General features: G+C 46.5%; 1 protein-coding gene across 1 annotated transcript; it reads left to right on the top strand.

Moving 5' to 3' along the window:
* The first annotated feature begins 1,934 nt into the window (after nucleotides 1-1,934).
* On the top strand, nucleotides 1,935-11,816 carry KLHL38 (kelch like family member 38). The gene is made up of 4 exons (XM_003933733.4): nucleotides 1,935-2,164; nucleotides 2,845-4,195; nucleotides 9,295-9,400; nucleotides 10,278-11,816. The coding sequence occupies exons 2-4, from the start codon at nucleotides 2,846-2,848 to the stop codon at nucleotides 10,565-10,567; spliced, it is 1,746 nt and encodes a 581-aa protein (XP_003933782.1). The 5' UTR covers nucleotides 1,935-2,164; nucleotide 2,845; the 3' UTR covers nucleotides 10,568-11,816.
* The last annotated feature ends 1,441 nt before the right edge of the window (nucleotides 11,817-13,257 follow it).

Below are 13,257 nucleotides of genomic sequence, written 5' to 3'. Positions count from 1 at the left end.
CCTGTATATAATGCACCCCCCATAAGCCAGGCCCTGTGCTGGATGCTAGGAATAGAGAGACAACAAAGTCAGGATTCCTGCTGCCCAGAGACTTCCCCTCTCATAAGAGAGACACAGGCAAGTCAACATAATCGGAGTGAGGTGTGAGGCACACCATTAGAGGTACATAGAGGAATGGAAACAGTACAGAGGAGTGTGAAATTAATTGTCTTGGGGGGAGTAAAAAGACTTGCCAAGAAGTGACACACAAACCACGATCTGGAGGATGAATAGGAACAGTGAAAATGATAGAGCAAGCGAGGAGAAGAGCACATAGAAAGGGACAGAGTTCAAACCAGAGGGTCCCTGGGCTCTTGAAGGAATTTGGCTACTCACTTGTTATGTCACCCACACAGCTCACCAGCTTGGACATCTGTAGGAACAGCTTCTCTCGCCTGCTCCTTGCGTGTACCTCCACGAGTCTCTGACCCCCTTGGCTTAGGCCTCCCACTCCGAATTCTGGCCTCCAGGCCCTTGGCCCCAGTAACATGTTTTGGATCCATTTCCCTGGCCTTGACCTTCTGGACTGTTTTGTGAATGAGAGACACTCTTCCTTCCACCCTGCCCTGTGGTGTCTCAAAGGCCAGGCCAGCCCAGCTTCCCCAACAGCAACCAGTTGCATTCAAGGGTCATACGAGGATTATGTCTCATGGAGCTAGACTATCACATGTGAATGGCAGTAGCCGTGGTTCCAGAAGCAGATAGAACACCAATCCGATTCCAGCTAAAAAGTCCAGCAGACATGGGGAGCCACTGAAGGGCCTGATGCTGGGGACTGGCATATTCTAAGGTGCTTTCCCCGGGGCTACTCCAGAGGGAACAGAGTGGTTGTGTTGGAGAGAGAAGCACTATAAGCAAAGAAAGAAAAAAAAATGCATGGAAGGCCATTGCATTCGTCTCAGCAAGACTTGAGTAGGAGACAAAGTCAGGCTTCCCTGCCTTATGTGGCTGGTACAACTACGGACTTCCCTGAAAGCAGGAGCAGGACAGACCTGAGGTCCCTCCGGCTTTCTCGTGATTCTGATTCTTATCATTGAAAGCTGCCTCCTACCACATCACTATCATCATTTCTCCCCCGATCCTCTACCTCTTCCTTCTCCTCCTCCTTTTCCTCCCTCTCTCTTCTTTCTCTCTCCCTCCCCCCGTCCCTGCTTCTTCTTTCTCCTCACCATCCTTCATCTTCTTTCTCTCTCTCCCTAAAGCAATATGCCTTGCCTCCTGCCTCTGGCTCAGGCTGCCAGACAAGACAAAATGGAAAAGTAAGACAGAAAAGGAAGTCTGAACTATAAAAAGCCAGCTGAAGAGCAATCAGCACGTGTCTGGTAGAGGCAGACATGACACGGGGAGCTTGGGCTTGCCAATGTCAATCAGAGGCTCCTGAGTGAGGAGACCCGACAAAGGTTTGGGCCTTCATGAGTCTGGAAACCCTGGGCTGCTCAACAAAAAAGCAACTTTTGTCATGGATTTCGTCACCTAGAATCCTGGAGGAGGAAATCACAGCTCTCCCCAGCGATCCTGCCAGGCAGATGGTGGGAAATAGAGATCCATTGAGTAGCACCCACAGGCTTATGTTCCGGCTTCCCTTGTGACCACCTGCCACCTTCAATGTGGCTGAGAACCATCTTTAGTGACTCTCCACAAGTCACAGCAACCTGTTTACAGACAGCTAGAATTCCCAGGCACTTTTAGGACAGGGAACTCAGGATGGTTCCAAGCAGACAGCAAAGTCTTCTCTAAGAGAAGCCACGCCTCCCAATCTATTTTTGCCGATGTAAACACTTGCCAAGGAAACAAGGCATGTGGGCATGCGTGGGACCTGCAGGCCCTCAGGTTGCTGCAAAAGGCAACTGGAAAGTCACATGTCATAACAGTGGAAAGTACATATGCAACTATTCTTAGCCCTGGAATGTATACACTGTCTCCCTGCCCAGCAGTCCTTGCACAAAGCTCTAGAAAACTATGAAAGTGCCTTCAGCATAAACAAATTCAGAAACCTCCCAGGACAAATCATTTGCCAACTGAAGGAAAGGCCTGGGGTTTATGGTTTCTCTCGGAGTTAGAGGTAGAAACTCTCCGGGGGACAAGCCAGACCAGGCATCAGTGGATGTCACTGCAGCAAAACAAGGTAAGTATCCCTCATGCTTCTTTCTTCCTCAGGTAGACAGCCAGGTGTCATCCAATAAACCAGGGGATTGTTTGGTCTCTCTATTTATTCCATCTTTAAAACAAGACTCGATGAAGTCATATTTAAATATATATATATATCAAAGGTCCATTTTCCTCCCTCATCTCTGTCCAGTTAACAGAGGGCCACACCTCCAGAGTGTCATCCTTGGGGATGATTGACACCCAGAAAGAGATGTTTAGACAAGTTTACTCAATAATAGATACGCTGCCAATAGGAAAAAAGGATATTTTCATGGGAAAAAGGCTCACAAACTTCTGCTCTTCAAATGTATGGACTGTTACCTTGCTTCAGACTAGCATTTCAGCTTCTGATAACGGAGTAACTTCCAACAACTTTAGTTTGTTTGGTTGTTTCTCTCGATTTGCTGAAGATACTATTTGTCTATTACCTTTGAAAATAACCATAGAAAATAAGCAAAAAGAGCTCAGGTATGAGATATGTGTGGCCTTCCTTTCCAGTCTTCCCTACACAATGTTCATGGTGAAATTTACAAACACAATGGTGAACGGACACAGAAGCACCAGGTCTTGGAACCCCTGCAGCTGAACCCTCCAGCACATGCTGCTAAGAAAGTCTTGACTCTTGCTGACTCTGGAGGCTTCCTTCTCTCTTTGTAGGATGGACAAGGAGTCACCAGATGGGCTGCTCTTCAAAGACCGTGACTTCTCTTCTGACTTGTTGAGGCAGCTCAACAGCTTAAGGCAAAGCAGGATTCTGACTGATGTGAGCATCTGTGCCGGTGCCTGGGAGATCCCCTGCCACCGCAACGTGCTGGCCTCCAGCAGCCCCTACTTCAGGGCTATGTTCTGCAGCAGCTTCCGGGAGAAGAGTGAAGCCAAAGTGCAGCTGAAAGGCATTGACTCCCCAACCCTGGACCAGATTGTCTCCTACGTGTACACGGGGGAAGTGCGCATCACCGCAGACAATGTCCTCCCTGTGATGGAGGCTGCCTCCATGCTACAGTTCCCAAAGCTGTTTGAGGCCTGTTCCTCATACTTGCAGAGCCAGCTGGTCCCCAGCAACTGCCTGGGCATGATCAGACTCTCAGAAATCTTAAGCTGTGAGACCCTCAAGAAGAAAGCCAGGGAAGTGGCACTGACGTCCTTCCCAGAGGTGGCCATGTCAGCCGACCTGAAGGAGCTCTGTGCCTTGGAGTTGAGAGACTATCTCGGAGATGATGGGCTCTGTGGGGAGGAGGAAAAGGTGTTTGAGGCTCTCATGGTTTGGATTAAGCATGACCTCCAGGCCCGGAAGCGGTACATGCAGGAACTGTTCAAGCAGGTCAGGCTGCAGTACATCCACCCAGCCTTCTTCCACCACTTCATTGCCAATGACGCCCTCCTGCAGTCATCACCTGCATGCCAGATCATCTTGGAGACCGCCAAGAGACAGATGTTCTCTTTGTGTGGCACCAGTGCCCCAGACTGCAAACTCCTGTTGCATGTCCCTCCAAGAAACTCTTACCAAGATTTCCTCATCCTCTTGGGTGGAAGGAAGGACAGCCAGCAGACCACCAGGGACGTCTTACTGTACAGCAAACAGACCGGCCAATGGCAGAGCCTTGCCAAACTCCCGACCCGGCTGTACAAGGCCTCTGCTGTCACCTTGCACCGCAGCATCTACGTGCTGGGGGGCATGGCTGTCAGCTCAGGGAGGAGTCTGGTCAGTCACAACGTCTACATCTTCTCCCTGAAACTCAATCAGTGGAGGCTGGGGGAGCCCATGCTGGTGGCCCGCTACTCCCACAGAAGCACTGCCCATAAGAACTTCATCTTCTCCATCGGGGGAACCGGAGAAGGACAGGAGCTTCTGGGCTCCATGGAAAGGTATGACAGCATTTGCAATGTCTGGGAGAGTATGGCCAGCATGCCCGTGGGTGTGCTCCACCCTGCTGTCGCTGTGAAAGACCAAAGACTCTACCTCTTTGGAGGAGAGGACATCATGCAGAACCCTGTGCGCCTTATCCAGGTAAATGGCCTGTTTTTCCCATCACGTAAGTGCATGAGTATGTGTGCATGGACACACCCATATCTGCATGCACACACATGCACATGCTTACATATTCACCAACAAACATACATATGCACACACATACATATATGCACACATATACACAAATGCACATATGCATACATGCATGCACACATACATATGTGCACAAATGTATATTCATTCATATGTATGCATAGGTGCACCTACCAACATGCATACATGTGCACATGCATACACATATACAATTCATGCATGCATACACATATTTACATATATCCACACATACATGAACACATTTATACATATGCATGAACACAATATATGTATACACAAAAACATGCACACACGTGTGTATCCATGTACACACATACAAACACTTGTCATTTGCAAGGAAGGAAGAGAAAGGGAGAGAGGGAAGAATAATTTTCAGCAAGATTTTTTCAATTTATAAATTGTTTTTGTGCAAGACTAATACATACAAATACCACCCCTATCCACAGAGTTTATCTTCATTTGAGTAAAAAAATATATATCTAAAAATTCAAGCTATTGTAGAACATTCTGAATGTCAGATAGTGACGTCCTATAGAAATCTGGCAGATATTTCTAACTCAAGTCCTTAAGGCCTTAAAAGAAGATTCCCAAGCCTTGGTCCACACCTCTGTGACCAAATCCCCTGGAACCTGACCTGAGATCACTGAATCAAAATATCTTTGTGTGAGATCCTAAAATGTATGGTTTATACAAGTCTCCAGGTGATTCTAAGGTGCTGCCATGTTGGGAAACCCCTACTTTTAATGATCGGCAGACATTAATTTCACAACAAGCTCTCTGAGAAGTATGACCAATAAAGGCCACATTTCAGAATATTAAGTGTTTTCTAACTCTGTGCAAGTTCCTGGTAATCTCTGCAGTTCATCTAATGATATGGGGAATGTGAACACTGAGTCTGACTACAGATAATGAAGAAGCACCCACGAGATGTATTTTGCTGATTTAGGAGAGTTATGTTCATCAACAACCACTGTGAAGGGCCTAGAGACCTAGCAATTTACACATAACCCTCAGTTGCAATTCAGATGCTAAAGAGAGGGGTGCTCTAAGAGCACAGTGAGGGTGCCCTAAACTAGTGTAGAGCAAGTTTACCCAACACGCATGCAGCCCAAGATGGATTTGAATGCTGCCCAACATAAATTCACAAACTTTAAAATATTAAGAGATTATTTTTTTTAGCTCATCAGCTAGCGTTAGTGTTAGTGTGCTTTATGTGTGGCCCAGAGAAGACAAAAGATTGGAAACCGCTGGTCTAGAGAGAATCAGAGAGAGTGCCAGGGTCCAGGGAATGTTGCAGCAAACCCCGTGAAGTTGGCTGAAGCTGACTTGAGCAGAGAGGCAGGAAAGGAGAGAAAAAGGTAAGGATGGAGAATAAAAGAGGAAGGAGGGAGTGGGGTCGATGCTAGGAAAGAATGTAAGGGATGATCTGACTTGGAGAGAGATGCAGGAAGCTCCTGCACCACCTGAAGCCAGAGTCAGAATTTTCTCTTGAGGGAGGGGGAGTGGTCCTGGGTAAGGGAGCAGCTCACACAAAGGCCCTGAAGCACAAAGAGGTGCAACCCACAGCCTTGGGGAACCGAAAGCAGGACAAGGAAGCTGCAAGACAGAGCAAAGAGGAGGAGGGCAGTGTGCTGAGGGGTAGCTGGGGGCAGGTGTGAGTCGTTGCGCGATCTCCATCAGCCCCTTTCTCAGGCTACCCGGAGCAATCTCCTCCACTCACATCACAGCGCCTGAGCCCCTCCCAGAAAACTTCTGGAATCTTCTTGAGGGATGGATATTTGTGGGGGTGAGGCTGGCCTGGCTGGGCTTTCCAGGCCTTGTCAAGAAATTGGGATTAGCCTTGTTATAAGTAAAATTTCATTGCTGAAAGAAACAGCCCTTGAAGATAAATCCTCTCAGCAAGGCAGTTTACTTCTGTAGAAGGGTGTGCCTCACAGATGGAGCAAAGGTGAGCACAGACTTGGAAAAGGGAGGAAAAGGGGTTCTTATTCCTGATGGAGGTTGCCCCTACTGCTGTGTCGTTCCCCTATTGGCTAGGGTTAGACTGCACAGTGTAGGCTAATTGGCTATTTTAAAGAGAGCAGGGGTACGAGCCAGAGTGGCAGGGTGGGTGGTTTGGCAGGAACGATGGTTACGGATGGTTACGGGCAGATCTGAGCAGGTAGCCAGGGGTGACCTAGGTCAAAGCAGGTAACCAGAGTAGGTGACTGGAGCAGGTGACCAGGGCAGGTGACCGAAGCAGGTGACCAGGATGAGTCAGGACGGAGCCGGGGACCGGAGGAACAGATGTGAACTACTGATTAGAACTGGTGGAGAATGTTGTTTACTGAAACTGCAAGGAGGTTGAACTTCAAAATAGAGGACAAATAACTGAACATACTGACATACTGATTCTTTGAAGAGAAATTTAGAACTCATTGTATCCAATAGCTTTAGAGGAATAGAACTTCACTGAAGGCTTTTAAGAAAGGTGGATGAGGTAACAAAATTCACATTTTTGGAAGTTACGTCTGGATGCCTTGTAGGGAAGGGATTGGAGGGGGCCTGAGTGGATGAAGGGGAGAACTGGGAGAATCTTCTAGAGTTTCAGGCAAGGATGGTGATGGCTTGGACCCAGTCAGTTCTGGTAAAGATTTTTTCCTTGCCTTCACTTCTCCAGCCTGTATTTTCAGTTCCTCCCTGACCATCTAGGCAGATTCTGAGTCTTTCTACAATCACTATTCCAAATCCCACTCCTCTACCTGAACTTGGAGAGACCTTCTGCTCCGCTCAAGGCTCTGACCACACCATACAGATAACAAAGTGCCTCCATGTCAAGCTGGAGCCCCTCCCTCTTTTCTACTTTTCAAAATAGAGTCGACAAATATACTCATTATTTCACATTGCAAAACTGCCATCAACCTGAGAATAAGAAACGAGAAGCTTAAGCTTCAAGCTAGCATATCAAGAAATGTATAGTACAATCAAACAGGAAGTTGCCAAGCCAAGAAAATATGAAACCTCTGAGGGATCCTTTTGCATTGCCGGATTAAGAAGAGTGAGAAGAGAAAAAGTATTCATTTGGATGCTTTTCTTATCTACTTCGCACTAGCTTTGAAATAGACAGTCTACTCATTCAAATATAGTTTAAAATGAATGCCTGGAGTTGCTTGATGGAGCAGGTTGGGTTTTCAGGCACAGGTTGAGAGTTTTCTTCATAGGCTTGTTCATCTGCATGTATGAGTTCTTTTCAGAACTATGCTGCAATGGAATTACCATGCAAATCATGCTGTATGTGTACGTTTTTACCTGGCCTTCTCTCTACCTGTTTCTGGACGGCATTAAGCAAATCCTTTACCATAACAAAGTATTTCTTCCTTCACTGGTCAAAAATCATCCTTTCTTATGTTTGCCCCAGCTTCTTTGGGGAATGATGAGCATAGTGAGCAAATGTTTAATCTATTTTTAAAGCCATACCCAAAGCTGAAGAACAGAAGGGCCAGGAGGCGATTATTCATTCAAGTAAAATGCAACCAGTGTTTGCTTTCCTTCCAAGGATCCCAGAGAGTTTGTCACTTACGTATTTTCAGATAAAACAGCCATTGTGACCTTCCCTTCGTCTCGTATTTGGCCTCCCCCAGGCTTTGCTGACTTCATGAAGGACAGACAGAGACCTCAAGAGGTTTCCAATCTCAAAAGCTTCCATCAGGAAAAGCCACAATTTCACGGCTCCAGGCAGAGCCATGACTGTGGTAGTTATGAGCATGGACTCTGGGCTTGACCAGACCAGCTCCCCAACTCACTGTAGTTGTATGACCCTGGGCATGTCATTTGACCTCTCTGAGCCTCAGTAGTCTAATCTGAAAGATGAAAGCAATAATAATACCTACCTCCTAGGTTGGTTATGAAGATCAAATTTAGTAAACTGATTTTTAAACAGTTTTAATAATACTGGTAATCTTATTTTATTTTATCTTTTGAGAAGGAGTCTCACTCTGTCATTCAGGCTGGAGTATAGTGGTGTGATCTCAACTCACTGCAACCTCCACTTCCAAGGCTCAAGTGATCCTCCCACCTCAGCCTCCTGAATAGCTGTAATTACAGGCATGTGCCACCACACCGGCTAATTTTTTTTGTGTTTTTAGTAGAGATGGAGTTTTGCTATGTTGGCCAGAGTGGTCTCAACCTCCTGACCTCTGTGATCCACCCATCTCAACTACCCAAAGTGCTAGGTTAAAAGTGTGAGCCACTGCGCCTGCCCTGGTAATTTTATTTTATAGGAAAATATTTTCTAGCAAAGAATAGTATGCCATCTTCCTCTGTAAACAAATGTTCTTTTTCCTGCTTTTCTTATATGAAATTCATCCTATATCTCTTGAGCTAAAATTTGCCCATAATGAACTAACTTACATTTGATATTTAGATTTAAACTGAGGACACTAACAGGAGAACACATTTTGGGAATGTCGATTTGATCCACCATTTCAGAACATGGTAAAACAGCTTGCTTCCTTCTCTTCGGTCTTTCTCCCCTTTCTCATGCTGCATTTTTCTAGGACTGTAATGACTTTCAGTCATGAACTGTTCAAAAGCCTTCCTCACTTAGCCTCAGATTTATTCTTGGCTCTATGACCTTCTTGGATAAACCAGAACATTTAGAAATTTAAACATGAGCTAGAAATAAAAAATGATTGGAAAGTCATTGGTTTTCTGAATACCCAAGTTTCTTCATTTCTCATTAAAAGAAAAACATGTTCCAAACAAGGTAAGTAAAACATTTTTTATAATGCCAAACTCTTGGTCTATCCTATAGAAATACAGCCACTGATCTCCTGGGGTCACATTAAGATCAATTTTTAATAATACACTTCTTCCTGGTTTTCAATTCTTTTTTTATTAATAATCTAGCTACATTTTTAAAACTGGAGAAAAGTAGAAAGAAAAATCTCACTCCTAGTTCACCCTCTTAATGATTACTTCTGCCTTTTTTTAAAGAATATTTAACTTTAAAATGCAGTGCCATGATTCTATTTCTCCCTCAGGTCTATCACATTTCCAGAAACTCGTGGTTCAAAATGGAGACAAGAATGATCAAGAATGTGTGTGCCCCTGCAGTAGTGCTTGGGGAGCAGATTGTCATTGTGGGAGGTGAGTCTGAACAGGGGATCGCTGGGTGTGACACAAACTTGGCACCGTCTATGGAAAAAAGGTCACTCATAGACAGATGTTATTCTACAAGATTGCCTTTAAAAGAACATCCAACCAACCAGAGGAGCGTGGAGAATCTGACAAAACTCCTTCCTCATCCAGAAGTTTCTGTCTTTATCTGTAAACAATGGATGAAATAATATCTATCACACAGAGCTGTTGTGATGGTTAATGTACTCGTGTATCTAAAGCACTTAGCATGATCCCGGACACACAGTAAATAAAACATGTTTGCTTCCGTTAATAATACCAGCTACTAATGGTTTGTTTCTCTGTAATCATAGTATAGTGTCACAGTTAAGAGGACTGCTATTGAGGTCAGATAGACCGGGTTCAAATCCTGGCCCTGTCACTAACTGGCTATATACTCTATAGCAAGTTAAACATCTTTCTGTGCCTCAGTTTGCTCGTCCATAAAATAAGGCTCCTAAAAGTACCTACCAGATAAGGCTGTCGTGGGGAACCCACTTCTGAGTTTCCAAAGGCTTGGGATTGTCATAGTTTTTGAGTGGGCATTTGAGAGAGGAAGTTGCCAATGAGGCTGAGAAAGTTACAAGAATCAGGAAGCCGCTCCCAATCTAAGAATGGCTTATACGCTGCCTTAACTTGGGGTGAAGGTCAGAATCAGACAGATCCGTGTGCCAGCCCCATTCTGCCACAAAGCAGGCTTTGGCAGGCCAGCTCAACACCCCATGCTCTAGTTTAGAGCCCCAGCCTCAGCCTTAGGCAGTGGCAGGGGTCAGACGCGTCCCAGGACTGCTGACCTCTGGTCCAGATGAGCAAGGCTGAGCCTGACCATGTGTCACTTGGTTTTCAGGTTACACAAGGAGGATTCTTGCTTATGACCCTCAAACCAACAAATTTGTAAAATGTGCGGACATGAAAGACCGGAGGATGCACCACGGGGCCACGGTGATGGGAAACAAGCTCTACGTGACGGGCGGGCGGCGGCTGACCACGGACTGCAACATTGAGGACTCTGCCTCCTTTGACTGCTATGACCCCGAGACAGACACCTGGACATCCCAGGGGCAGCTGCCGCACAAGCTCTTTGACCACGCCTGCCTCACTCTCCAGTGCATACCCCGCACGTCCGCCCTCCCATGAGGTCAGCAAGAACCCTTCTGTCCTACTCAAGATGCCTTTTGTTGCAAGGGACACAAACCCAGCTCCAAAGGGCTTAACCCTAAGAGCCTGCAGGGAGAGCTCACAAGACTGAGGTATCACAGTCGGGAGACCTGGAACTCAGCATAGCATTGCCAGAACCCTCTCTCTCTCTTCTCCCTCTCTCGCTGTCTCTCCTCCACTTCCATCTGTCTCCTTTATCAGTCTCTCTCTCTACCCATTCTCTCTCTCTCTCCCACACCTCATCTCTGTCTTTTTTTTTTTTTTCCAGATAGAGTTTCACTCTATCTGTAGCCTAGGCTGGAGCACAGTAATGCAATCTCAGCTCACTGCAACCCCCACCTCCCAGGTTCAAGAGATACTCACTCCTCTGCCTCCCAAGTATTGGGATTACAGGTGTGAGCCGCCACACCCAGCATGTCTCCTTTCTGTCTCAGTTTCTCTGTCTCTCTTCTCTCTCTCTGAGTCTGTCTCTGTATCCCCCTCTCTTTCTCTCTCTTCTCTCTCTCTCTCTCTCTCTCTCTCTCTGAGTCTGTCTCTGTATCCCCCTCTCTGTTTCTCTCTCTTCTCTCTCTCTCTCTCTCTGCCTCTCTCACTCTCCCTTTCTCAGTCTCCCCTCTCTCTTCCTTTCTCTCCTCCCTAGATTTTCCTCTCTTTCTACCTCATATCTATTAGACTTCCTTCTCCAGCAAGCTTCTTTATTCACCCACACAGTATGGGGACAATGGCAACTGATAAACCCAGTCTCATTTTCCAGCTTTACCTCTTCAGGAGACAACTTTGCCATTATATTAAACCTAAAGAACAATGCTTATGGGCCTTTCTTGAATTCCATGCCTACCTCTTGAGCCAATCACTGTTGCCAGAACTGGCTAGTCCTGGACCATGTCCCCACAGGGGTGGGGTTACCTGTTGTGACTGACAGCCCATCCAAACTGTATGTGATGGATTCAAAGCATTTCCCCAAAGAAAGAAATCTAGACAAAAGCCACATCTGCCCAGGACACCACTGAAATCTGGAACAAGAGGGCTGAGACCCCAAAGGATTCCTGGACATGCTTGGTCCAGGTGGCAGCGTGAGAAATTGGCCCTGACCTTGTTTTTCTGCATTCTATGGATGTAGTACATTGAAATTCCAGAGACGTCTGCACAATTCAGTATCTAATGTTTGTAAAATTATCCTGCATTGCCAGAATAAAGTTTGCTTCTGGTGCCAAATGATGTTTTTCTGCAGCCTCTGGGGAGCTATAAACCTGCATAATTAATCAGGATGTTCATTTCGGTCAGTGTTATAAGGATTGTTCTTCTAGGGAAAGTCAACAAATTCTCTCAGTGCTTACAGTAGTCATTGCCCTCGGATGCCAGGGCTGACTATCTCTATAGCCCCCGTTATCTCGAGGTGCCTCCCACACTGGCTCGGTCCTAAACTCAGGAATAAGCTGAAGTGGAGAACAGCGGTTCTCAGCACTGCCTGCACAACGCCGTCATCTGAAAATGGGGCCAGCCCCATTCGAGAAAAATGAACAGGGATGCTTTGGGGGGTGGGGGGCAGACACTGTATTTTTTGAAAAGCTTCCCAGATGACTGAAATGTGCAGTCAGGGTCGAGAAGCACTGCCCTGCTCAGCTGTGGGCATGGAAGGCCTCCATGGCTCGTTCCATTCCCCTCCTGTCCTGGCCAACCCGTCCGAGCCCAGTGAGGCAGGCTAAGTCCTCTCCCTACCAACTCTGCAATCAGTCTTGCTGCCCTGAGCCTGACACCAGAGTTTACTCCAAGCCATGGCCTTCCTCCCCATCTGGCTCTCCAGGTTGATGTTCTAGACTTTTCCTCATTCTAAGTTGTCTTTTTTGTACTTCGGATTCTCCTGCTGGGATCTGAAGCTCTGCTCTGCCTCCCGGATCACTTGGCTGCAGTCAGAGAGAGACCCTGCTTGGATTGCCAGCCCTGCTCCTCAGCCTGGACACTGTCCCTGTAGCTGCTGGCTGGCATCTTGTTCTAACCTAGTCTCTTTGAACTTCCTCTGTTCAGGCTTTCAGTCCCACCTCTATTAATTCACAGGAGAGCTGATTGTTTAAAAGGGCATGGCACCCCTCCCCTCTCTCTTGCTCCCTCTCATGTGAAATCTGGCTCTCTAATACAGTTTGGCTGTGTCCCCACCCAAATCTCATCTTGAATTGTAGCTCCCATAATTCCCATGTGTTGTGAGAGGAACCTGGTGGGAGATAATTGGATCATGGGTTGGTTTCCCTCATACTGTTCTCATAATATTAAGTCTCACGAGATCTGATGGTTTTATAAAGCGTTTCCCTTGGCACTTGGCTCTCACTCTTTCTTGTCTGTCACCATGTAAGACGTGCCTGTCAGTCTTCCACCCTGATTGTGAGGCCTTCCCAGCCCCCACATGGAACTGTGAGTCCACTAAATCTCTTTTTCTTTATAAATTACCAAGTCTTGGGTGTGTCTTTGACAGCAGCATGAAAAACTCTCCTTCCCCTTCCACCATGAGTGGAAGCAGCCTGACGCCCTCACCAAAAGCAGATGCTGGTGCCATGTTTCTTGGACAACCATGAAACAAACAGACCTGTATTCCTTGTAAGTTACCCAGCCTCAGGTATTCCTTCACAGAAGCACGAAATGGACTAACACATCTCCCCTTTCTATTTTCACACTTG

This window comes from Saimiri boliviensis, chromosome 15 (assembly GCF_048565385.1).
Source record: "Saimiri boliviensis isolate mSaiBol1 chromosome 15, mSaiBol1.pri, whole genome shotgun sequence".
Lineage (NCBI taxonomy): Eukaryota > Metazoa > Chordata > Mammalia > Primates > Cebidae > Saimiri > Saimiri boliviensis.
This window is presented reverse-complemented; position numbering and strand designations above follow the sequence as displayed.

Coding starts and splice junctions, on each gene's coding strand:
- KLHL38 (XM_003933733.4), top strand. CDS start 2,846: ATGGACAAGGAGTCACCAGATGGGCTGCTCTTCAAAGACCGTGACTTC. Junction 4,196..9,294: donor ACCCTGTGCGCCTTATCCAG/GTAAATGGCCTG, acceptor TTTCTCCCTCAG/GTCTATCACATTTCCAGAAA. Junction 9,401..10,277: donor GCAGATTGTCATTGTGGGAG/GTGAGTCTGAAC, acceptor CTTGGTTTTCAG/GTTACACAAGGAGGATTCTT.